Here is a 26,117-nt window from a genome sequence, read left to right as displayed (position 1 = left end):
AGACAGCCCCCCTGAATTCTCATTGGCTGTCCCACTTTTCCCTCCGCCCTCAGCACCGACCGCACGCTGCCAGCCGCGGGGGAAGCGGCTCTAAGTCCCGGGCTCGCAGCGCAGGCTCAGCTTCGCGCGGCTAGCGCTACGGGCGCAGGGGCGGGGAGGCCGCCCGGCGCGCAGTTTCCAGTGGGGCCGGGGTCCCACCCGGGCACTCTCTGTTTGAACCGAACCCGACAAATGGGCGCATGACGATGGAGAGCAGGGAAATGGACTGCTATCTGCGTCGCCTCAAACAGGAGCTGGTAAGAGCGAAGCTGGCTCCCGGGCTGGGAGGACTGCTCCGCCCCGACGGGCACCTGGTCCCCGCCCGGGCACCCGGGGGGCCGGTGCGTAAGCAGGGCGGAGGAGGGCCAGGGAAGAGAGGGGAGGACGCGGGCCGGTAGGCAGAGAGCCGGGCTTGTCCTCAGGAAAGGGGGCCACGAAGAAACTTTGAGCAAAGATTTGTGATGAGACAAGAACAAGTGACAGAGAGACAGAGGGAGCAAGCCAACCAGGCTGAAATGTGACACAGAGAACCCCAGGGAGAAAACAGTGCACGCCCAGAGACGGCCAGGCACTCGGACGCAGTGGGGCCCCCGCACCGCCGACGCGGAAAGCGCGGGAGCCAAGGTCTAGGGAGCGAGACGCGGGCACCCGGGTGCTGGGCTGCGCAGGCCGGCCTGGAGCGCGCCGGCGGGCGGGGCGCGGGGAGGAGGAGGGTGCTGGGGCCTGATCCCTGCCCGGGCACGAGGTCAGCGGGACTGCTAGCTCGAGGGGAGCCGGTACCACCCTGGGCCCCCAGCTCTGCTGGGCTTGGCAGAGCTGGCGCGGCTGCGGGGGCAAACTTGGCCGGCTGTCTGCCTGGGCTTGTCTGCCAGCAGGGAGGGGGCTGGCAGCTGGAAAGGCGGGGGAGGGCCCTGCGCTGGAGGAGGGGCTCTGCCTGGCAGATCGCGAGCGGGAGCTGCGGAGGCCCAGCCAGATGTCAGGTCTGGGCTTGGAGAGTGCACAGGGAGCGTTCGGAGGCCCTGGAGTGCAGGGAGGGGGAGAAGTAACTCAGTCTGGGGAGGGGGAAATATCACCGAAGTCGGGGGAGTGGTGTCCGCTAAAGCTATGTTAGGGAGAGCCAGGTTGATTCTCACTGGCTTCATATACCACTACCCCCGCCCCCACGCCACCTGCCATCTTTCTTATTCCTTCACCCACCGGAATTCAGGCAAATGTTATGCACATACAGCCCCATCTCTGCTTTGCCCATCTCTCCTTCCACCAGGCTCTGTTGTGTCTTTGCCTTCGTCTCTTTTTATCTCTTTTAGTTTGTCTCTCTTGGAGTCGACTCTTCTCAGTCTCATTTTTCTGCTCTCCTCTTTCTTCTTACTTTCCAGAGCCAGGGGCACCCAGGCCACACAACAGCAGACCTGCATCTAGAAAGGGCCAGCTTATGGCTCTCCGGATTCTGTGACAGCCTTTCCCACTCCTGCCTGCAAAGGCTACACTCTTCCTGCTTGGGAAGGAAATTGGCAGTGTGTTAGGGGCCAGCTCTGGGGGTGGGGGCAGAGTTTGAAACTGCAGGTGTTCTCACTGATGCTTCCTGACCAAGTCACCCTGCCACTCTTCCTGTCACTCCTACTCCAGGGTCTGCCTGCTCACTTCAACCATCATTTCTCTCTCTAGCCCTTCCTCCTGGAGCCCTTTCTGTGGTGACACTCAGATGCAAAAGTTACTGACTCAGAGAGATACTTCTTGAGAGACAGGAATATTCATTGCTGTTCTTTTGAACTTACACCATGCCCCTTCCCATAGTCGTTTGCACATGCTTCTCATGCCAGATTGGGATGGCTGGCCCCAGCCCACACGTATACATACACAATTCTCATTTTTTCCCATTTATGTGTGCAGTACCAGAAAGCAAGCTCAAGGTCATCACAGATAATGTCTGAGGTCCAAGACCCATGCTGAGAAAAGAATCTAATAGAATCCTCCTTTTTGTGCTTCGAGTTGGGGACTACACCACCCACCTCAGGATCTGCCTTAATGGAGGGTTTGTGGGTGTTCCTGGCATGGGCTCGAATTTTTAAATCCTGCTGATTTGCATTTTTTACAGTACTCTAGGTGGGAGGTGGTGAGGGGAGGAAGACAGAGACTACGGATGCCAGGAGAATAAAAAAGGCAACTAGAAATCTGCACTGAGCTGAGCTTCACATCTTGATTTGCACCCCCTCCTGCCAAGGACTTGAGCCCCCAATGCCTGGGAGGAGGAAAGGGAGAGGCTGAAGTCACTGAGCGCCCCATTAGCTTTCATTTGGCCCTTTGTCTGAGCAGCTTCAGCCTTTGACTCTCTTGGAGAGGAAGCCAAATGCCTGGCCTGGATCCCAGAATGACACTCAGATGGGAGAGCTCTGCACTACCCCCCATGGTGCTCCACCCCCTCCTCAATGCCAGCCTGCTCAGAGATGAGACAGAGCAGAAGGACAGACAGAGCTAGTAGAGTGTCACTTGCTCCCTGACACCTCAGTTCAGTGCTTAGGTAGCTGGGCCAAATCTCAGTGCCTTAGTATCCCCAACAGTAGCAAAAGGGAAACTAGAGCTGAATTAGCCCAGGGTCAGCCCTTTGGCTGCCTTGCCCAGGGACAGTAGGGATTGAATTCAATGCAGCTTGCTTGTGACTGGTGTTGACTTAATACCCTAGGTCACAATGGGGTGGGAAAGGAATACAGTTGGTTTCTGTCATGAGCTAGGGAGCTTTTGCACTGCAAATGGCCCATCCCAGGCAGGATCTCCCTTGCCACCCAGAAGACATTGTGTGCCTGGCTCTGCCCTTAGTTCATGTTTACACAGGCATGGCCTCCTGTAATACTGGTCAAGTTCTACGTTCATTTCTTTCAGTAAATTTCTCTCAAGAATCACACACTCTGCAGACACTGTGGGATAAACCTGCTGGAAAACAAAACATTAACAGGTTGTGAAATTATCTTTGTCAAGGGTGTTTTATGCTCCCCTCCTGCATCCTATCCCTGTCCTTGGCCCAGAAAATCTAGACAAGAAGAGTGTGTTTCTGAAAACCAAAGTAGTGGAACTTCCCAATTCCCTGAAGCAGAAAATGTCATTGTAACAGGTGAGCGCTGAGAGAAAGCTGAGGGTTTGGGGATCCTGGCTCAATTAGTTGATAAGTAGAGAGCTGGCCCTTTCCTTCTGCCTGGAAAGGGAAGGGGATCGGGTTTCAGGGATGAAATGTGGCAGGAGAAGTAGCAGCAGCTGACACACTTCTTCATTAGAATGAGGGCTTGGGGCTGCAACAGCTCAGCAGGGAACACATCTCTTTTCTCCCTCCAGCCGCCAAAGAGGGGCCCTGCCTGAACACAGGCCTTGGGACCAGCTGTTCCATACACACAGCTCCCTTGTGGGCTGCCAATAAGTGGGGTAGACACAGGCACACAGACGAGGCAGATGTATGATGCTCACAGGGCATCCCTCGTGAGTTCAGATCTGTGTAGAACAAATAGAGTGCGTAAAGGCTGAGTGATCAGAGCTCATGAAGTACAGCCAGGCTGGGAAGGCTTCCTGGAGGAGGGAGAGGTTGCAGGAGGCCATCTCTGAGAATGTCTGTCATAGCTGAGGCGTGGGGAAGCAGTTCTCTAGCTTTTAGTGGCCACAAGTTCAGGGGTTTCTGGCAAATGGGTAAGGACTGGGGCCTAAAGGCAAAATAAGGAGAAGAAAAGTAGGAAATGGAGAAGATACAGTAGGAACAGCCTTCAGATCTTGGGGCAAAAAGGCAAATTTCCTGAGGCAGAAAAAAGCTTTTGCAAAGGATCTCATAATGCATCTTCTTTGATGTTTAATGTTGGGGAAAGATGACTATGTGACTAGTTAGGCAGTGTGGTCATCGGGAAGAATGCAGAGTATAAGATTTGGGGTCAGACCAACTTCAACTCAAATCATGGCCCTGTGTGACCTTAATATATTACTTAACCTCTCTGTGCCTTGGTTTTCTCATCTCTAAAATGGGGGTTTAAAATACCTACTTTATACGGCTACTGTGAAGATCAAATGACAATTTAAGTGCCTCACCAACTGTATGTCCTTCACATGTAGCACAGTGTCTGATGTGTCGTAGGCACTTGGTAAACTGTTGATGATGGATTGATCAGACTGTTTTGCATAAGAGTCATTCATAGAAAGAACATGTTATTGAGTTCATACTGTGTTTAGGGCATTTACTGGGCACTGGCACTATCATTACAAACAAACAGACACATATCCTGTCTTCAGGGAACACACAGTTTAATAGAAGATATAATAATAACATTACTTGATGTTAACATTGATATGCCAGACATATAATTTATGATGTCATTTAATTGCCAAAACAACACTAAGAAGTTGTACTTTCATTATTCTCACTTTATGAATGAGTCAATAAAGACATGCGAAGGTTAAGTCACTTGGTTAAAGTCATAGAGCTGGTAAGCGGAGGAGCCAGGAGTCAGACCCCACCAGTCTGATTGCAGAGCTTATATTCTCAACCGGTACATGTATGCAGACCTCTGGGGCAGAAATAGAGGAATTGTGTTATGTAACAAGCACAGGTTCAGTGCTCTGAGAGAGGGAAGTAAACTCCAAATGGGAGATTAGAGAAAGCTTCATGTCTTGGAAGAGGTAGCATTGGAACTAGACTTTGAGGGATACATAGGGACACGCACAGGAGAACAGCAATCCAGGCAGATAATGAAACAACATGAGCAAAAGGTACAGAAGCTGAAGTGGTGGGGATGTCTGAAGAGCAGCTGGAGTTTGCCTAGAGCACAGGGTAAAATGCAGAGAAAGAGTGGGCAACAGTGCTGAAAGAGCTGTCGTGGACACACTCTGGATGTCATGCTAAGGAGTCTGGCCTTTTCTATATGCATTGGAGAGCAGCCCTGGGATCCAGAAGGTGATATGGGGTAGAGGTGGAGGTGGAGGGAGGAAGGAAATTGAGGCAGGAGGATGAGTTAGAAGGTTATTACAAGACTCAGCCAAGAGATACTGAAGGCCTGAACCAGAAAGGAAAAAAAGAAGGTAACTTCTTGAGGTCCCTTGGATGTTCGAGGAAGTTGATTGACTGCAATGGAGAGGAGCTGAAGCTGGTCAGAGGGAAGAGGGTTTGCGGAGACTAAGAGGCAAGCTCCAGGAAGAGGCAGCATTGGAATCCCCTCTCCATCTGTCTGCCCCTTGCCTGAGCATGTGACCCCCATAGATGGTTCTGTTGGGAAAGTGGGTCCATCCATTTCACAGCCCTCACTTTCTCCTTTCTTTACCCTCCTCTCTCCTACAGCTCTTGGCACAGTTTCCACTTTACCTTCCTGTTGAGAGTTCCAGCCAAGTGTGAGGGGCTGTGAAGGTCCCTATTCACTGAGCTGGAGAATGGGCCACTTGGCACAGTGGGGCTTTTCCCATTTCCGGCCCTCAGCCTCCTCCTAGCTTCCCCAGGGGCTGAAAGGAACTTTGTGGGGATCTTGTGAGTAATGGGGTGGGGGAAGTGAGGCAGGGCACACAGCCAGGCTCATGGGCAAAGCTGGAGCCTGTGTCAAAGGATTCTGGCTGAGCTGGGAGAGGGCGTGAGATGGATGGAAGGACGGCACAGCTGCGGGATCAGTCGGGGCCCAGGGGAGGGATTGGGAAGGGAGCCGAGGATGCCGGCGTCACATTTTCCCATCCCTGCTCCTCCCTCACCACAAAGGGCCCCAACAGGGCCCAGGGGGAGGGTGCTATCCATGGCCAGCTGACCCCACACAACCTCTGTGGGGCTCAGGGCTGGAAGTCCAGGACGGTGGGATCTGGTTCTGAACCGCATCTTCCCCTCCAACCCCAGGCAGGCAGTTCCTCTTCCCTCTTCAGATGACTCAGTGAAAGGGAGGCCTCGGAGCCCCTCAAAAGGATGACTTCACGTTCTTCCTCCCCATCTGGTGGTCACTGCCCTTTGCACTTCCTGCTGGCTGCCCTGGTTTCTTCTCACAACAATCCCAGGAGACTAAGAGGTCAGGGGTTATGATGACATGGAAAGCTCGTTGGCCTGGAGTGCGAAAGCCAGCCTTGGGGTCCCAGGTCTCTCACTAATAAGCCTCAAGACTCCAGGAACCACTGGTGGTGCTCAGGATGATGGAGGCGATACTCCAGGAGAGCTTTCAGTTTAAGATGTGTGTTGATAGGTGCCATCTGTCTACGGCAAGTGTAAACACTTCACACAAGTTCCTTCATAAGTACACTATTTACAGAAACAGATAAGAGATGTGTTCATGGAGACAAGGTCCTGTGTAGATACGGGGAAAATCATGAAGGAGGTCTGGGGAGGAATGCTGGGAAACACTGAGGGAGAAGATGGACCTCCCAGCCCCCTGGTTCCCTAATCCATTACGTGGGGATAACTCCACCTGCCTGGCCTCAGAGTTTAGCTGTGGGGATCAGGCAGTGCAGAGAAAAGGGCTAGTGCTGACACCAGGAGATGTCATCTGAGGTTCAGAACCCCAGGTCCAAAAGGTGGGCGTTTTTGCCCAAATGTCATGTGGCCGAGTAAGTCAGGTCTCCAGATGAGTGTGGGGCCCTTCACAAACACCAGGCGGGTGCCTGTCGTGCTACAGCTCTCATACAGTGAGGAACCCAGGGGCTGGTTTCAACTGCAGCCGCGGAGACTGAAGTTTGACATGCAGACTTCCGGAGACGCTGAGGGTGGGGGAGGGACTGTGGGGTGGTGTGGAGGCAAGGAGCTGGTGAGAAGACCTTTCCTGGCTTTTCACAGAAGGGATTCCCACAATCTTCATTGGAATATGGTTATTAAGGGTTTTACCTTTGATGGTGGAGTAGGTTGGTTCCCTCTCTCTCTCTCTCTCTCTGTGTGTGTGTGTGAGAGAGAGAGAGAGAGAAAGAGAGAAAGAGAGAGAGAGACTAGGGGTGGGTTAAAAGGAGGTGGCTGTTGGATCCATTCCCCCTCAAACTAATCAGGACCAGGTCGACCTTCCTGTGAATTCTCCCAGCTGACACCTGAGAGCAAGTTAGGTATGATTTGGTGCCTGTTCTGAGGAAGAACCTGAGGCTCCAAGACATTAAGAGGCTCCAGAGGAACTCTGCACCCTGCAGCCTGGAGATGGATTTAGAGCTACTCATGTTTGCTTGGGATTTTGTCTATCTGAGCTGGCCCCTCTCCTTTCCTCTACCCCCCTCACTATCCCCTTTTTTCCTCCTTTTGGTCCTGAGGCAAGGGAAGCCCGGGGACCTGAGAGGGTCCCAAGCTCTGGAAGAAGAAGGCAGATCCCAAGCTTGGCCTCCGACTCTTCCTCCTTGGGTGACGGCATCCCCTGGGGTCAGCCAGGAAAGGCTGTTCTGCTGGCTCCTCTCTTAGTCAAGACCCAGCTGACACTCCTGCCCCACCACTGCCGTGGTCCTCCCAGGTTCCCCCAACTCCTCCTTCCCTTCTCATCCCTCTCCCAGATGCCTTCTTGCTCTTCAGTGTCGGCACCCTGGATGTGGCTGGGCTGAGTGTGGCTGGGAGTGGGCAGGAGGGTGCCAAGACTTCCCTTCCTTTTCTCCCCAGCCCCTGCATGGGGCAGAGATGGGGAGGGAAAAACAGGACCTTCTCCTTGTGCTTCTCCTTGATTAGACCAGATATAAGGAACGGAATCCTGTCATGACTATGTGCTAAGTTTCACCAAGGAAGAAATGTTGTGGAGGTACATGGGAAGTCTTAAATTAACAGCCAGAATTCACCTAATGCTTTCTTGGTTTCATGCAGATACACATTACCTCACTAAATCTGCACAATAGCTTATGAGGCAGAAACTGTTATTCCCATTTTAAAGAATGGAGAAATTTGGCTGGGTGCGGTAACTTACGCCTGTTAGCCGAGCACTTTGAGAGGCTGACGTGGGAGGATGGCTTGAGTCCAGAAGATCGAGACCAGCCTAAGCAACATGGTGAAACCCTGTCTCTACAAAAAATACAGAACAGTTAGCTGGGCATGCTGGCCTGTGCCTGTAGTCCCAGCTACTTGGGAGGCTGAGGTGGGAGAACTGCTTGAACCCAGGAGGCGGAAGTTGTGGTGAGCCGAGATTGTGCCACTGCACTCCAGCCTGGGCAACAGGGCAAGACTCCGTCTCAAAAAAAAAAAAAAAAAGAATGGAGAAATTGAAAAACAGAATGTAAACAACTTGCCCAGGTCACACAGCTACTACATGGCAGAGCTGAGATTTGAACTTTGTTCCATTGTCTCCAGAACCCAAGTTCTTAACCAATACAGAATATTATTTTGCAGATGGGTGCAGTTTCAGCACTTGCTTACTTACATAGGGCCTCTGTTTTATGGGCAGCTTGAATTCATGCATACCCACACATTCATTCTCACTGGAAAACTGTGCAAAATGTCAGCATTATTTCCTCTGGATTTTTCCACACTGGAAGAGATTGAATGGGGTCATTTCATTCCTCCCTCTACCTCCGACCTGGGCTGGGTTTAGCCTTCTGGAAGGAAGCCTGCCAGTTCGGACTCCTTGCCTCTGGATGAAATGAAACCTTGGGAAGCAGCCCTGGCTCTTTCTCCCTGTGCAGTGAGTTACTATCTGAGGGTAGCAAGCAGCCTGGAGGGTGTTCTGGGGTGGTCAGTGGTATTCAATATATGTTTTATGCGTATGTAGCAAGTGCCAGGTGCTAGCGAGGTTCTGGGCTGACATGCTGATGTATAGATCTCAGCCCCTGTCCTCAAGGAGTAGATACTCAATACATATTTCACAAGGGACTGAGCATTTAAACGCATAGAGGACATGGGGTGAGTACATAAATGGCAGGACTACAGGGAAGAGCATATTAAATATCACAGAAGATTTCTAACAGGAGCATGGGGGGTATGTCTCAGGGAGTAGGGATATGCGTGGAACTGAAAGTTGGAATACTGTCCTGGAGGATCTTGACTGCAGGACCAAATAGTTTGGATTTGAGTCTGGGCATTGGAGAGCCATGAAGATGACAGAAGATGTGTGCTGGGAAGACTGATCAGGTGCTCATGTGTCTGGCGGTTCGGAAGCCGTCTAGGAGGCTTCTGCAGCATTCCTGAGGATGGAAGGAAAGATATGTGACATTTGCGGGAGGAAAAATCCAACATGAGTAAGCTGGACAGGAGCAGGGGTAGTTGAATGGAGAGGCCAAAAATGACTGAGGCTCTAGGTAGGGAAGACAAGGAAAGTGGTATTGGAGGAAGGGAGAGAATAGGGAAGTCAGAGGGAGAAGCAGCTTGCAAGGGAGGAGCTGAGTTTGGTTTGGGGCTTAGAGTCTCCTCTGACTCTGCTCTAGGTCTTAGTAGCTGTAGCTGAGTGCTTCCAAAAGGAAGGGGTCAGGAGAGTAGAAGCAAAGAGGCCAGAGAGAGGGGCTGTCAACATGTGCATCTGTCCCACAGGCTCCGTGTCCCTTGCTGCTGCTGCCACCGCCGCCACTCAAATGGTGTAAACTCTGGCAAATCCCAGGGCTGTCAGGGCCTGGAACTGCCATTTCTTCTTGCCTGTCTTGGGGAAAGTGCATAAAGCATGGGCAATCTCCACGCCCCAGCAAAGGCCTCCTTGCCCTCAAGGGCAGTCAGCCCTCCACTGTTCTTTAGTGTTGCTTCTGCTGGCTTATTGAGAGCCTGGCTGGAATCTCCCATCCCCAGCAGGGCCAGGGTTGGCAGGGGAGGATTTGACCCAGAAGCCTGAGAGGGTCAGCTGTAGCCCAGCCCGGCAGAGCCTCTGTGCCTGCCCTTCCGATCCCTCCACCTTCTGCGTTTAGCTCTATGCATTAAGACAAGCTTGGGAGGTAAGATGATCCCGCGGGTCTCTGGGGGGCTTAAGAAACAGATGGCCCCCGCACAGGAGGTTTGCTTTTGGTAACTTGATCAGGAGCTGGGGAGGGAGCTGGCAGGACCAAGGCAGCTTGGGCCCAGGAACTGGGAACCTTGTGAATGTTATCAGACACAGTCCCCCCGCCCCCATGCAGCCTCCAAATTCGGCCCTCACCCAAGTCAATCTCTCAGCCCCTTCCAGCTGGCAGCCGGGACTCAGGCCTTAGACACCCACAAAGGGGCTGGGAGAATTGGCCCCCAGCATCCCACTCTGGCTTGGTCAGGGCAGCAGAGCCAACTGGGCTGAGAAGGCAGGAAGAGTGTTGAAGCCAAGTCTGAGAACAGCTGAGAGAGGACAGGTGTTTGGCAGGGAGAGGCAGGCTGAGCAGCACTGGGTTTTCAGCAAACAGGAGTTTCCTGGCCTCCTTGTCTCCCTTCTGACCAGTCAGATGTGAACAGCAATTGCAGGAAACCCCAGGCCTACCCTTTCTCTTGGGGGAATTGGAGCTCTTCCTTGTCTCCTAATGCCCTTTTCAGCCCTTCTTCACTGTCCTATAGAGGACAGAGTAGCCTTAAAGTCCAGCTCTGGGTGCAGGTAGCACACACCTGTGGTCCCGGTTACTCAGGAGGCTGAGGCCAGAGGACTACTTGAGGCCAGGAGTTAGAGGCTGCTGTCTACTATGATTGTGTCTGAGAGTAGCCACCACTGTGCTGCAGCCCAGCAAACATAGCAAGACACTGTCTCCAAAAAAAAAAAAAAAGAAGCCTAGCTCCACTGCCCAGCCATCTCGAGTCTCGAGGTAGTATAGGTTTGGGTATTCCTTATCTGAAATGATTAGGGCCAGAAGTGTTTTGGATTTTGGAATATTTGCATATGTATAATATCTTACGGATGTATAAGAAGATACCTTAGGGATGGGACCCAAGTCTAAATATGAAATTTATGTTTCATATACATCTTATACACATAATCCAAAGGTAGTTTTATACAATATTTTAAATAATTTTGTGCACGAAAGAATTTTGACTGTGTTTTGGCTACCACTTACCATGTGACGTCAGGGTAGAATTTGCCACTTTCGGTCATATTGTGTCTCAAAGTTTTGGATTTTGGAGCATTTTGGCTTTCAGATTCTTGGAGTAGGGATGTTCAACCTGTATTTGGTAGTTAGGACTACAGCATCTGGAGTGGGACAGTACCGTGTGTGAGTCCCAGCTCTATGAGCTGTGTGACGTTACGTAAGTTACTTCACCCCTTCCAGCTTACTCATTTGTTAAAAAGAGAAAATAGCAACCTCATAGGATCTATATAAAGATGAAATGAGATGAAGCACATAGAGTCCTTAGCACAATTCTTGTTACAAAGCAGAGGAAGAGGGCTCAGACTCAAAAAAGGATGCAGATGGCCACTACAACTCTGTACACTTCAGGCTGATCTCAGTCCCACCTCTTACTACCTTATCTTGGGCAAATTACCTGTGAAATGGGAACAGTACTAGTCACTACCTCATAGGGTAGTTGGGGAGATGAAATATGTGTGTGTGGGGTGTGTGTGTGTGTGTGTGTGTGTGTGTATGGGGTGGGGGGAGCCTTCTCAGGACAGTGCCTGCCTTAGCTAGTTAGCTACCATTATTATTTCCTTTACCCAGCACTGATCTGCACTGCACTAGGCTATAGAGAGATGGGGCTGGTGGCAGGCTGGATGACCCTGGAAGTGCATGTTTCAGTGGGGGACCTAGGTTCAGGGCTGGGAGAGGCACTGCTGCCCCCTGTGGCTCATAGGCCCCATGCTTTCTCTCTCCCTCGCAGATGTCCATGAAGGAGGTGGGTGATGGCTTACAGGATCAGATGAACTGCATGATGGGTGCACTGCAAGAACTGAAGCTTCTCCAGGTGCAGACAGCACTGGAACAGCTGGAGATCTCTGGAGGGGGTCCTGCACCAGGCAGCCCTGAAGGTCCCAGGACCCAGCACGAGCATCCTTGTTGGGAGGGTGGCAGGGGTCCTGCCAGGCCCACAGTCTGTTCCCCCTCTGGTCAACCTTCTCTTGGCAGCAGCACCAAATTTCCATCCCATAGGAGTGTCTGTGGAAGGGATTTAGCTCCCCTGCCCAGGACACAGCCACATCAAAGCTGTGCTCAGCAGGGGCCAGAGCGAGTGGAACCGGATGACTGGACCTCCACGTTGATGTCCCGGGGCCGGAATCGACAGCCTCTGGTGTTAGGGGACAACGTTTTTGCTGACCTGGTGGGCAACTGGCTAGACTTGCCAGAACTGGAGAAGGGTGGGGAGAAGGGTGAGACTGGGGGGGCACGTGAACCCAAAGGAGAGAAAGGCCAGCCCCAGGAGCTGGGTCGCAGGTTTGCCCTGACAGCAAACATCTTTAAGAAGTTCTTGCGTAGTGTGCGGCCTGACCGTGACCGGCTGCTGAAGGAGAAACCAGGCTGGGTGACACCCATGGTCCCTGAGCCCCGAACCGGCCGCTTACAGAAAGTCAAGAAGCGGAGCCTTTCCAAGGGCTCTGGACATTTCCCCTTCCCAGGCACCGGGGAGCACAGGCGAGGGGAGAATCCCCCTACAAGCTGCCCCAAGGCCCTGGAGCCCTCACCCTCAGGCTTTGATATTAACACAGCTGTTTGGGTCTGAATCCTAGAGACAGAAAGTTGACTGAACCTGAAAGGGCCAGGTCCCAGTGCTGGGCCCCTGGGGAGGAGGGAGGGTGGGCGGTATGGCTCCCGAAAGCCCAACTCCAAGTTCCTTTCCCCCAGAAAGCAGGGAGAAGCCAGAGCTCTTGGCTCTGGGCTCAAGGGAATGTGGTTGGGAGAGGCTGTCTTGGGGGCTGGCTGGTGGAGCAGGTAAAAGTAGCTGGAGAGCGAGCTCTGTGTGTGTGTGTGTGTGTGTGTGTGTGTCTGTCTGTCTGGCATGCACACACTCACTTTGGGGCTGGAGGTGACAGTAGGTGAGGGCAGGGGAGGAGATCAGAAAATCCCTCTGACATCTCCACTGCCCCCGAAGACCTCCGTTGAACATTCTGTATGGAAAAGAGCCCCGAAGCATCAGGTTTCCCAGATAGGCCCCCGAATAAAGACCTGTCTATGGCTCTCCCAACCTTCTGTCGGCTTCTTTGGCAAGACATTGCTCTAGGCACAGGGACTGAACCCCGGGCCTCCTGGGACTGGAGCAGCAGTGAGGCAAAACCCGACCGGTCATCCCTTCCTGCCTTGGAGGTTTCAGTCCATACCTGGACCCTGAGAAAATGAGCTAAATGAGTACAGTGTGTAAGGAACAGCCTGGGAAGCCCTAGACACTCCCCCATGCACACGGGAGGAAGGATGTAGACATAGCATTGGACCGTTTGAATGCCTTTTCATCTCCATGGTCCCATTTGAAAGTGAGTGAGGCAGGCAGGCATGATCCCATTTTCCAGATAAGGAAACAAGCCTAGATACGCTACCTGTCCAGGAACAACTGCAGCCAGGAGGCAGAAGAGCCTAGGCCTGACTGCAGAGTAGAAGCTGGACCCTGGAGTTACACACTCCTCCCCAACTGTTCGTAGCGCCCTGCAGGCCAGGCGCAGTGGCTCACGCCTGTACTCCCAGCACTTTGGGAGGCCGAGGCAGGCGGATTACCTGAGGTCAGGAGTTCAAGATCAGCCTGGCCAACATGGTGAAACCCCGTCTTTACTTTAAAAAATATAAAAATTAGCCAGGCGTGGTGGCACACGCCTGTAAACCCAGCTACTCGGGAGGCTGAGGCAGGAGAATTGCTTGAGCCCGGGAGAGGGAGGTTGCAATAAGCCAAGATCGTGCCACTGCACTCCAGCCTGGCTAACAGAGCAAAACTGTCTAAACAACAACAACAACAACAACAACAAAAAAACAGTTCTTAGCACCCCGTACCCCATAGCCCCTGTCTCCTGCACTTAACTCCCACCTGGGTCAAAGAACAGTCAATTCACCAGTGAGGTAAAGGTGAACCCAGAAGAAATAGCCACTTGATTATAAAATTCCTAGCTCCATTCTGTGGCCACCTCCTCACTAGACGCAGCAGCCCCAGGCCTCCTGTTCCCTCCTCACCCAGAGGCGGCCGGACGGAGGGGGGAAGGGCAAGGTGGCAGCTCAGCTCCGGTTTTTCTAAAGCCGCTCTGGGCACGTGGCCCAGGAAGCCGCCTAGGACCACCCTGGGAAGCCACTGTCCCTCCCACTCCAGCAGGGAACACTCACTGGCTGGGAAAAGACAATGTGGATCTTCTCTTGGGCTGAGCAAGCCAGGAGGGCATACCCTCCCACTGCCCCCCTCTGCCTCCCGCCAATTGTCCCGCAGCCTGATGGGGTGTGACAGCTGCAATTAGGGGCAGGATGCCTTCCCACCCTCAAAGCATTAATAGCCAGTTGGAGAGGCAAAATAGTAAGAAAAGCCTCTTCTGCTTGCTTCCTAGATCCCTGGGGAGAGTGGAGAGAGGGGCAGAGCTCAAGATGGGGTTATGGGGGCGCAGCCGCGGTGGTTAGGGTCACCCTCAAATCCTACGCAAATGGTAAGATGTTTCATTTTTGGTGGGGGAGCTACAGGAGGGGGAAGGCGCTCATGCTTTTTGGGTTTTGTTGAGCACTTACTATCTATCTGTCAGGCAGTGTGCACATCTCTCAAACTTAGAATGACCCTAGAAGGCACTGTTCTCCAGACACATCTATGGAGGTTATTAGGGGTCATGTAAACTGCCCAGATTAGGCTGCTAGCAAAGGAAAGGACAGAGATTTAAACAGAGAGTTGGGTTATCTGGCTCCAAAACCCCTGTCCTTTTCTTGCTAATTCTCTACCTGGAGTTTGCCAACTGAGCAAGCCCATTCTGGTGGAGCCAGCCCTTGCAAATCCTTTGTGTCTTCCCAGAGAATACTAACATTTCAGTTTTGAGTGAGGGAACGTTTGCTGTGGCTGCCTTTGGAGGTGGAGATGGTGGAGGTGGTGGTGGTAGTGTGTGTGTGTGTGTGTGTGTGTGTGCACACACACACAAAGTGCGTGTGAAGATTCCACCTACTGAATCATGAGAGGAGGAGGTCATGGGCTGCTGGCTGGTGGAGAAGCCAACTAGCATATTATTCAAGATGCCACCAGCTCCAAGTCTGGAATGAGTCTATGGGAAACCAAGGTACTTCTTGGACATTCGTCTACAATTCACCTGTTTCGTGGACTGGTCACAGTGGTTTGGATAAATTGAACAAAACTTTATGAACACCTCCCAACACCAGGCGTTGTTATAGAAAGCTAAGAACAGAGCAATGAAAAGGACCCAACTCCTGCTCTCAAACGGATGCAGTGGAAAATAAGCAGACTTTGAACCATTGGTTAGTCAGAAGAGACTCGGGGGACTGAAAACTTATTTCAACTTGGGCCAGAACAAAAAATTCGGAAGCAACACTTGCTGTCAACTTGATTTACAGGTGCCAGCACCTTCCCCTCTGTTATTTCCTTCTCACTACACACTGAAAGCGGTTGCTCTTGTTTTACATGGACAGGCTCAGAGAAGTTAAACAGCTTGTCCAGGGTCACATAGTGGTGGAACTGGGATTGAATCTGTTCCAACTGACTTGCAATCTTGTGCTTTTCAGACGATCCCACTAATTGTCCATATCTGTTCCAAAGCCAAATCAAGAGGAACAAGAGCAAAATCTGTCCTCCCATATTATCCATGGTCCTGCGTGAATCATAAATGGCATGCTGATTATCCAATGGAGGAGACTTACTTTTCCCTTCCCCCTGGACACCTGCCACGGCAATGACAGAGGCTGTATTTTACTGTAGTGGAGGGAAGAGGTGAATGTGAATGCCTAGGGCCTAAGTATACAGGAAGGTGTATGGAGAGGGAAGCAGTGTGTATGTGGAGGAGATAGTGGAAGTAAGCAGAGAGAAATCAGACAGCTTAATTCTTCCTTTGGGGGGGCACTTTGTGGTTAATTAGGACATGCAAATGAGCTAGAAGCTCATTTAATACCCTCCCTGACATGTAGCCCCAGCCCGCACCTGGCCCACTTCCCCGGCAGGTACAAGGGCCACCTGATTGGCCCAGGTATCTGTGGAGGGTTCCACCTGCTTCTTTGTGGCCCAGGGAACAGAAAAGAGTCCCTGCTGGGCATGGCTAGTGGGGCCTGCCTGGTCTCCCTCCTCCCTTTCTCTTCCCAAGCTTTCAGACCTGGGACCTCTCTTTTCCGTCCCCCTCAGACACTTCCCCTGTGCCCCACCCCTTAGGGTGATCTCTGAACCCAAACTTGTCCCAAGGAAGGTTGCTGTGTCCTCTCCACATCCCCACCTCCTCCCTGGGGCCTTGGGACTTTCCCAAGTCACACCATCATTTCCTTTGTGCCCTGGACAAGAGCAAGACACAGCCTGTCCCCACCTTCTCCAGAGCAGCCAGAACCCACCTCAGGTGCCTTCCCCATGCAGTGCAGTTAAGGCACTTCTGCCAGCACCATGGTATGAGCACTAGACTTGGAGTTAAGATTGGAGAGCCCTCTCTGTCACTGCGGAAGCTTGAGCATGTTGCTTGACCTCTCTGAACCTCATGTTTCTCATCTGTGAAAGGTGATAATGTGGGGCTGCTGTGAGATTTAAAGGACATAATGCACCTACGGTCCAAGCACTGCATGGACCAAAGTGGAAGCTCAGCAGATACTGGACTACCCATCCCCTTAGTAGAGGCACTAACCATGTCACCCAAGGCAAAAGTGCTTTTAAAAAAAAAAATGCTTTCTCTGAGCGTTGGTCTCTTCTGTCAAAATATTTATATTGATTTAATATCCCACAGGATTGTAGCAAGGATCGGAGAAGACAATAGGTGACATGTTTTTGTACACTGTAAAAATACTACCCACCCAGATGGGCTATTTGCTAAATGGCAAATTTACAGTGTTCCCCAAACGATGACATGTACTGGGGAGGCGGGGGGTGTGGAGGTGGGGAAGGGCTGAGCTGGAGAAAAGGTGCTTGAGGACCCGACGGCCTAAGGACCTGCTCTAGGAAACATTCCCACCCACTACACCCTAGCTGCCCCTCACAGTCAACCCTTAAGGACCTCAAATTCTTGGCAAGGGGTAAAGAGTTGAAGGTGCCAAGTCCTAGTGGTTTTGAGAAGCCTCTGGTCTGCTCTTTCTGCTCTCTAAAGCCCTAGTTGCCAGAGTCCCCTACAGCCCCCACATCGCTCCCTTCCTCCTGCCCTCCAGCCACCCTGGAAACTAATGGCCTAAAGGTGCTGTGGCTGTCCTCCTAAAATCCATTCCCTCCTGATGAGATGGAGGAATCTGTGAAGCCCGCCTTCATGAGAGGTCTCAGGGCTCAGGCTGGTGCTGCCAGAGAAAGGGTGACTGAGCCAGAAAGGCCTAGGGGTAAGAAGCTCAAACTGCAGTCATCCCCTTAGCACGATTATTAGGATGTCCCTTGCCTTCCTTCTGCCTCCTCCACCCAACCCCTAAAATAAACAGTATGATGAAGCCTCTCTTCCAGATTCCCTCTGGATTTGACAGAGGACTTACTTCCTGGCTCTCTACCCTTCAGTGAGTCCTGACATATCACTCTGTCCACCCCCTCTAAGCCCCAGATCTACATACCACAGCTCTGGAGCACACATGTACATGCACGGGCACCACAATGAAGTCGGCCTTGCCAATGTCCCCGAAACAAAGTCCCTGCCTTCTTACACTCTTCTCTCCCACTGGAGTCCTCCTCGTCCCCGCCACCAAACACACACACCGTCCCCTGAAAGTGCCTCTGTGTTCCTGGTCAGAGAGGACACTGAAGAGCAGTGTGTCCCTGAACACAGTTTGGGGCAATACTCATTTGACAAGGGAACCATAACAATCACCGCATGCTTTCCCTTTTCCTTGCATCTTTGTCTGAGGAGAAAGAGCAGAATTCTATGCCTGGCTTCAGGCCACAGCTGCGCACAGTTCCTGGCTTCTACTCACAGAACCTATTCACCTATATGCCCCTCTGGGCCTGTGCCTCAAGATACTGGCCCTTTACAGGGACATACCAGAAACACTGCCAAAAACCAGCTCCTGTGAACTCTACACCCCCACTCTCTCTGGTTCTACCCACCACGACCTGGCTCTGGGCTGTCTGCCTTGCCCCTTTTTGAGTCTTCTCCACTCTGAATGTGATAACCCCAGCTTCCTTCAACTGGCCAGGGAAGGGCGGCTCAGGAGCCCATCTGAGGCTGCCTGGGGGCTGCTAGTTTGCAGGAGAAGCTGTCCTCATCCAAAGGAAGAATCAAGTTTTGTTTTCCTGTGGTTCCCTTGCTTTCCCCCTGCCTCGCCTTGAGCTTTCACTTGGGCCCCTTCCCATGCTTCTACTTGAGCCCCGTCTGCCCCACCGCCGCCTCCTGCTCAGGGTCTGAAGGACAGACGATTGAATGCGGGATCTGTCTGCGAGCTCCTGTCACTTCATCCTGTTTCCTGTCTTCCCTGGTGTCTAGCCCAGTCCTGCCCAATTAGATCCCACCCACTTTACCCTCCAAGGTGATGGGCTGAGTGTGCCAAGCTTGGGTTCTTTTCATGCCACTCGGTCTTTGCATATGCTGTTTCCTGAGGAATCCACTTCCCCCACTGCCAGTACCTATTTTGTAAGTTACTTCTGTGCATGTTTGTCTTCCCCTCTACGTTGCTGTACCTCCTGGGTGGCAAATACTCATTATTCATTTCTGTACCTCTAGTACTGAGCACAGGGTTCCCATGTGACCTCCACTTCTCAAACTGAGCCCTGGGCTGAGCCCATCCCCTGCTTCAGGGAAGACCAGCAGTCAAGGCCTCCTTAGCTGCCTCCTAAAGCCTGTTTTTCACTCTTGTCCTCAGCCCATTCTCCCGAAGAGGGGGAGCTGTGGTCACTTTCAAGAGAGCAGGAAAACTCTCTGTCCCCAGCACCCTCTCCAAGCTGTTGGGCAGTCCCCTTTGTCCCTGGCCTGGTGCTCTGGCTTCTCCACCCTAGCTTCCCAGGCCAATTCTATTTTAATGTAGGCCGTCCGGTGAGCCTTCATCCTCACCCCTCCCACTCAGCTCTCTATCCCCATTGTCATGCTATTATTGGCTATCCAGAACTCAGGCCCTTCAGATGATCACAGCCACTTCCCACATCTACTCAATCCCAAGTGGGTCCCAATTTCCATTCCAGAGGAAGTCACCTTTACCCTATCCTCCATGTTTTTTCCCTTTCTTCCTCGATCCCTTGCCACTCGTCTTCCTGGCCGGGTTCATCTCCTTGTCCTTTTAGCAACATCATCTGGTCCCAGATTTACCCTACCCAAAGATTTTTTCTAACTTGCTATGCTGGTGGCCCCACTGGGGACACTGAGTCTGCTACATTCTCCTCCCATCATTGTGATTATGGAGGGAGGGTCAGGGCAGGGCAATGGGGAAGGAAGTTGAGAGCTGGGTGTTCAGCGCCTTCCATGCCTCCGGCTCCACTACTGGCCACACTCCAGGCATTGTCTCCCTACCAGGGACTGAGCTGCCAGTAAGGCAGCAGGAGTATGGTCATTTGTGTAGAAGAGGTAGGAAAGTGGGGGGGTGGGGGATGGGCAGATAGGCATTAAAAAAGCAGCAACAGAAGTTCTTCCAAATGGAGTAACGGCAACTGAAATCCCTGCATAGCCTCAGCTCCCTGAGCAGAGGTGCCAAAGCTAGTATCACCCCCCAGATCACCTCCCTGTCCTGGCCCAGGGCCTCCACTTGCACTCCCACACCATACAACTGGCCTAGGGAGCTGAGTTATCATAGTAAGCAATGGGCCAGATTGACTTAAGCAGGTGTTAGAATTCTTGCTCTGAAGTTCCAAGCATCTGTTAAGTCAATTCATATTCCAGAAAATAAAATTCGTATCCCAGTTAGGCTTTATGTCAGTGATTTCAAGGGCCCAAATAATTCCAAAGCTTCTGACCTAGGCTTCAGGACCCTGCTGGGAGTATAAGGATCAAATATCTTCTGTAAATTTCTCCATGTACATGTATCCCCTCTCCAAGGAAGACAGGTAGGTCCCAGTGCCTAGTACACTATTCCAAGTCCTACTTTCCATTGAGAAGGCTGCATGCTTAGAGTTCCCTTGATCCTGGTGGCTGCGTCAAACTCCCCAACCTGTGCAACTGAAGACATTAGTGATGCTAAGGGTTACAGAAGTGTGGCCTGTGCCCTTCCTCTCACCCACAAGAGGTCTGATGATGGGATCCTGGTGGGAACATTGGCAGCTAACAGATGGGGGTGGATTAAGGAAGAGTCCCCACTAAGCCTTCTCAATACGATATGGTAGATCACTAGGATGGGATAAAGGGGCTGCTGTTTCATGCTGTTCCTGAAGAGTAGAGAGGAAAACAGGGAGGATACCAACAGTCTGCCTGCCCAGTAGGAGCCAGGTCCTCTGCTAAAGAGTCTGAGAAGAGCAGAATCATGTCAGGTGAAGCAGAGGAATACAGGGGCAAGAAAAAGAGATTTTTCTCTTCAATTTTCTTTAACATCTTTGAGGGCCAAACAATTAATGCTGGTTCCCTTCTAAGTGGAACATTTGTCTGGGAGTCATGGCCTTAGAGGTCATCTTCATTAGAGAAGGGGGAAATGAAGTGAGAAATGAAGAGTGAGAGAACCATCGGAATTCAAACACAGTAACCCTTACCACTGTGATTTTCATCCTACTCAGGTCTGAAATTTCTCCATCCCTGCCCTCACCAAGCCTCACTGAGGTGGTTCCTATGCCCTAGATATTTACTTCAACCTACTAGTTAACTTCTTGTTTCAAGGCCAGCCATGACATGGCCCCAATGTATTCTTCCAGCCTAATTCCTTCCACATTTCCCAACACCAGATGGAACTAGATAACTTCTTGTTCATTTCTGTTTTCTGCACTTGCTTTTTTCCTGAAATCTGCCTGTAATATTCTTCCTTACTCTCACCTGTTGAAAATCCCACCCTTTCTTAAAGGCCTACTTCAAACGCCCTCTGAGGAATTTCTCCCAGAACAGAAAACATCTGTCCCATCTCATACTACTTTCCTTGAGACCTTCTCTATACCTACATACCATTTTCCCTCCTGCAACTATGCCCACCTACACTCCTGAGTCAGCGTCTTTACTTTGATACTAGACTCCACCCATTTAGCTTACTGTTTTCCTTCTCAATGGGTCATCCCCCTTAGCACAGAAATAAGCACTGTTTCACCCATCTTAATAGGGCAATCCATGGTTGATGTCTCCAATGTTTTTCTTCCCTTTTCCTGTGTCTACTCCAGACACTGTCCCCAACCATTCCACTGACAGTCCATCAAAGTCACCAGTGCCCTCCATGTCTTTCTCTGCTAATTCCTCTTCATCTCTCAACCTCTTGATAGAATTCCTCAGGGACCTCTTTTCTATCCACACTCAACCCTAGTGATCCTATATAGCTTCATGTTTTAAAATATTGAATGTTCTCTCCAGACTGCTTCTGCTGAATTCGACTCGTATCCAACTGCCTATTATAAATCTCTAGAACATGACACACTTCTTACACATAGTAGGTTCAAATGGAACTCCTGCCCATTCGTCATTCTCCTTCCAATCTGCTCCTGTCATAATCTTCACTTGATTATTGGCCCAAATCTTAGATTCTTCCTTGTCTCCTATTATACTCTTATGTGTCAGTAAATCCTGTTGGCTCCACTTGCAAAATACACCTAGAATATAGCCACTCCACTGCTACCCCTATGGTCCAAATCACCGTTCCTCACATGATTCCGTCTTCTAAGTGGTATCAGGCTTCATGTTTGTCCTCATACAGGCTATTCTCAGCTCAACAGAGCACTCCTGATGGCATATTATAGTTGATCACATTATACCCTTTGCTGAAATCCTTTCCATGGACTCCACACAGAGTAAATGCTGTGGGAAATTTCCCCCTACTCAATCCCATTACCTCTCTTTTACTACTCTTCTCCCACTTGCTCACTCTGCTCCATCCATACTGACCTCCGTGCTAGTCTTCAACACACCAGGCACATGTCCACCTCATGGCATTGGCACAGATCCTTTCCCCAAGGAATGGAAAATCCTTCTTTCCCGCAGGCAGTTGCATGGGCTGCTCACTTTGAACACTTAAATATCAACTTCAATGAGCTATTAAACTACTACCACCACATTCCCTCTGCCTAGTACTCTTGCTCCTTTACACCACTTAATTCTTCAAAGCACTTATCATTACACAACAGTTGTCTTTGACCCTTTTCTAAAGATAAAAACTCCATGAGGAAAGGGATCCAAGTCTGTACTGTTCACTGTTGTTTCCCCAGCATGCAGATCAGCACTTGCCATACAGCAGAAGTGCAATGAATATTTGTTGGTAGGGCCCATAAGATCATGTCCTGTTCTGATTTGCATGTCCTACAACATTTAGCACAAAAATCTGAACACGGTTAAGCTTTAAAAAAATTCATTGAAAACAACAGCTCAAAATAAGAGTCACACCACTGTTTAAAATGGGAAGGTTTATTAAGGTGTTTCCTCAAGAGGAACAGCCAATCTCTTGCTTCTTGAGAGAAGCAATTAGTGGGAAATGTATGTCACACCTTGGGCCCAGAACCACAGGAGGCTGCTTCGCAGCATGCCCAAAGAACATACATCCCCCAATTCCCGTTTAAAGCTCATTAATGTCTACAAAACAGAACCCATGTTGCCTTCCCAGAAAACAGAACTAGGAACCCAGTCAAAGCCTCCAGCTGTTCTCAACAAGAATATTTAAGCAAGACAGGGCAATAAATGGACTCCACATTCAACAAACCCAAGATGAAATTGCAGTAAAATCCATGATCAAAGTAATGTCTGGACTACATTTTCAAGAATAACTTACAGTTTTTACATTTTGGGGAACATAAATACTAAAAGCTGGGTGGTTAGACTGCCTCAAAGCTCACATTCATTTCCCTCTCGGCAAGATGAGCTCTTTCCAGACCCTGGACAAGAATCCAAACCACTCTGCCCTTTTAAGCCTGGAGCTGATTCAAGAGGGGATATTTTAACACATATTTAGCACCTTAAATAAGTACAAAATCCAAATTCTTAAAAAGCTTATTTTACAAATTATTTTCCTCCTCCAAATACCTGACAATTTCTTTACACTTTGGTTTCAACACACATACAATTTATAAGAGTATATTTTATGTTTTCTAGCATTCTGCTGTGATTGCTTACAAAGGAAAACACCAAGGTATTCCTTATTTCTCTTTCTGTCCCTCAGTCCCTAAGACAAAACTGAGGCACATAAACTGACAAATACATGTGTATCTACGAGGGTAAGGGGGCAAAATATTTTAAACTGGCCATGTCCAGGAAATGTAGAATGTCTTATTACTATTCTTCTATGGAGAAAAATGTTCCAAGCCTGTTTTAATAAAGTTGGTAATAAAGATCAGTATTTTCTCTAAGTATTAACTTTCCAAGTATATTATAACCTCAAAGAAGAGGATTACTTCAGTGAGGAGTAAATGGTGGCCATTTATGATGGCAAATCAAGGTGCCAAACACAGATTAGTTCATAATTGTAGGGAGAAGAGAGTAACACACACATCCATATTTCACCAAAAGTTCTTAATTACCCATGTAGCCACAGTTCGGAAAACTATGGTGTTATTCATATCTTTGATGAACTGTAGTATGTTCCCTGCCCAATTAGATTGTAAACTCTTGAGAGAGTGTCTCTATGCCTCTTTGTGAACCACGCAGTGTTTATGTACTAGGACTTAGTTACTTCAATGCTTATGAAAGTATTAACTGGGCCAGGCGCAGTGGCTCACGCCTGTCATCCCAACACTTTGGGAGGCTGAAGGGGGGGCGGATCACGAAGTCAGGAGTTCAAGGCTGGCCAATATGATGAAACCCTGTCTCTACCAAAAATACAAAAATTAGCTGGGCGTGGTGGCGGGCACCTGTAATCCCAGCTACTTGGAAGACTGAGGCTGGAGAATAGTTTGAACCCAGGAGGCAGAGGTTGCAGTGAGCCGAGACTGAGCCATTGCACTCTAGCCTGGGCAACAAGGCAAGACTCTGTCTCAAAAAAAAAAAAAAAAAAAAGTATTAACCAATATTGATGCTCCCCCTGGTGGAGGGTAAGATTACAGCTGGATTGTGTATTTACTGTTAATTTCTAAAAGACAGTTGAGGGATACCAAGCAAACTATGAACTATGGCATCAAGCCTCCTTAATTCTGTGTCACTCATATAACCAAAGTCATTATACTTTATTTTTTTTTTTTTTTTTTTTTTGAGACGGAGTCTCACGCTGTGTCACCCAGGCTGGAGTGCAGTGGCACGATCTCGGCTCACTGCAAGCTCCGCCTCCCAGGTTCAGGCCATTCTCCTGCCTCAGCCTCCGAGTAGCTGGGACTACAGGCGCCCGCCACCACGCCCGGCTAGTTTTTTGTATTTTTAGTAGAGACGGGGTTTCACCATGTTAGCCAGGATGGTCTCGATCTCCTGACCCCGTGATCCGCCCGCCTCGGCCTCCCAAAGTGCTGGGATTACAGGCTTGAGCCACCGCGCCCGGCCCATTATACTTTAAATAGTCACACATACTAATATGAAATCAGTTTCTAGATATTTATCATTTGACATTCATACAATATCCTAGAAACTCTTTTTTCAGCTATAAAAATACATTTATTTTCAGATACCCTTCCCTTTGGAACCAAGACTAAGGAGTTCACATTAGGACAATAAAAAAAATACCTATTTCACTTTCTAACAGGATACCTTTTCATCTTGCTCAGCAACCACAGACTTCCTTGCATATCTGACTTCAGCTGGTTCTGCTCTGAATACCACTGTGTGCTAGAAAGGCATTTTTCTTGAAAGTTCCACCTTTAACCCAAGTAGATTGTATAAGATGTGACAAAGGAATCTAATTATCATCTTTCTCCACCATATTCTAAAACAGAAGATACTGAGTTTATGCTACTAGTCAAGCAGACTGAGACTTGGAGTCTTATCAAATGACTTCTATTTAATCTGTTAAATACACAATAGATGTGACAAGGTAGTATTTAGAAAGTTTTACTGGCTGATGAGATGTCTGTCTATGATCTTAAGTTTAAAGAAATGTTTGAGGGGTGTTTTAAAGCAGAATGACTTTAGAGGACCTTAAAATAAAAGATGCCACCCTGGCCTGACAACTGGCCCTAATGCTTCATTAAAGTTCACTCTAGTTTTGGCCCCTCAATCCCAGACATATGCATAATTGGATGAGTAGAAGGGAAATGTTAGGTAACTAAGTGTATTCAAAACTAAAAACAAAAACAAAAACAAGTTTTCAGTTTTTTAAAAACAAAACATTTTCTCAGGTTGGTCAGAGCTTAACACTTGAAACCTGATTTTAAAATTTCAATTTAGTGACAGGCTGACCACATGCCTGGAAAATCTCAGCAAGACATGAACACTTCTTCATACCTAGTTGCAAAGAGACAGTATCTAGAGATCCCTGAGCAATTACTTAGACTTTCTAGGACTGGTCTCCTCCTTAATATTTGAGGACAAGGCACAGGGTTTCCTAAGCTTGTTTCTTTCCTTTTCCAGAACTTAATAGGCTAACAAGCTTTTTGTTCTATGTCTCTTTATAGAGATTACATAAGCAGTATCACCCTGGGTCCATGTCTTACTTAAGCCCTGTCTTTTGTAAAGACAAAAATAACTGGGAAGGAAAAGAAAAAGCACCGCTATACACGAAGCTAAAATTTTAACTTAGCAATTTCTTCCATATTACTACTACCATACTATTTCATAAGTAGTTTAAGCAAAAGTAACACATTCCTTTTATGTGTTTTAACTTTCCCTCATTTTTCTCAAATTATTCAATCTATTATAAAGCAAGTTTGAAATTTTTCACATAACACTTCATTGGTGGACTCACACCCAACAAATTAACAATGCAAAAGGATTCCCTTGATGAAATTACAAGCTGTGGAAGATCTGAAATAGTAAAAGTTAAACCCTGATACAGTATTAAACATCTTTTTATATATAAAAATAATATACAGTGGGATTTTTATTCAATAAGATACAATCTTTAAGATCAAGAGAGAATATACAAAACTATTCTATGTTATCTGATGTATTTTACTGTATAGTAGGAATAAATATATTTAGAACAGAAAGTGCGACGTCTGTTCCTAGAGAAATCACCAGTTACTTAGTATAGTTTAAAGCCAGTGTTCTGCAGATACTAGGCAGAAAGGAGCTACTGTCGCATTTAAAACAATGTGG

General features: G+C 49.3%; 1 protein-coding gene across 2 annotated transcripts; it reads left to right on the top strand.

Moving 5' to 3' along the window:
* Positions 1 to 57: 57 nt before the first annotated feature.
* Positions 58 to 17,348, top strand: INKA2 (inka box actin regulator 2). Of its 2 annotated transcripts, none has more exons than XM_025396489.1 (2): positions 58 to 296; positions 11,672 to 17,348. In XM_025396489.1, exons 1-2 carry the CDS (start codon positions 240 to 242, stop codon positions 12,506 to 12,508), a joined length of 894 nt encoding a protein of 297 aa, XP_025252274.1. In that variant the 5' UTR covers positions 58 to 239; the 3' UTR covers positions 12,509 to 17,348. The 2 variants fall into 2 exon arrangements, with proteins under 2 accessions (XP_025252274.1, XP_025252264.1); XM_025396479.1 differs by having other exon boundaries at positions 235 to 296; positions 11,645 to 12,970.
* Positions 17,349 to 26,117: the final 8,769 nt, after the last annotated feature.

The sequence above is a fragment of the Theropithecus gelada genome, chromosome 1 (assembly GCF_003255815.1).
Source record: "Theropithecus gelada isolate Dixy chromosome 1, Tgel_1.0, whole genome shotgun sequence".
Classification (NCBI taxonomy): domain Eukaryota; kingdom Metazoa; phylum Chordata; class Mammalia; order Primates; family Cercopithecidae; genus Theropithecus; species Theropithecus gelada.
The sequence above is the reverse complement of the archived record's forward strand: the minus strand, read 5'-3'. Positions and strand labels throughout refer to the sequence as shown.

Coding starts and splice junctions, on each gene's coding strand:
- INKA2 (XM_025396479.1), top strand. CDS start 240: ATGACGATGGAGAGCAGGGAAATGGACTGCTATCTGCGTCGCCTCAAA. Junction 297..11,644: donor GTCGCCTCAAACAGGAGCTG/GTAAGAGCGAAG, acceptor TGTGGCTCATAG/GCCCCATGCTTTCTCTCTCC.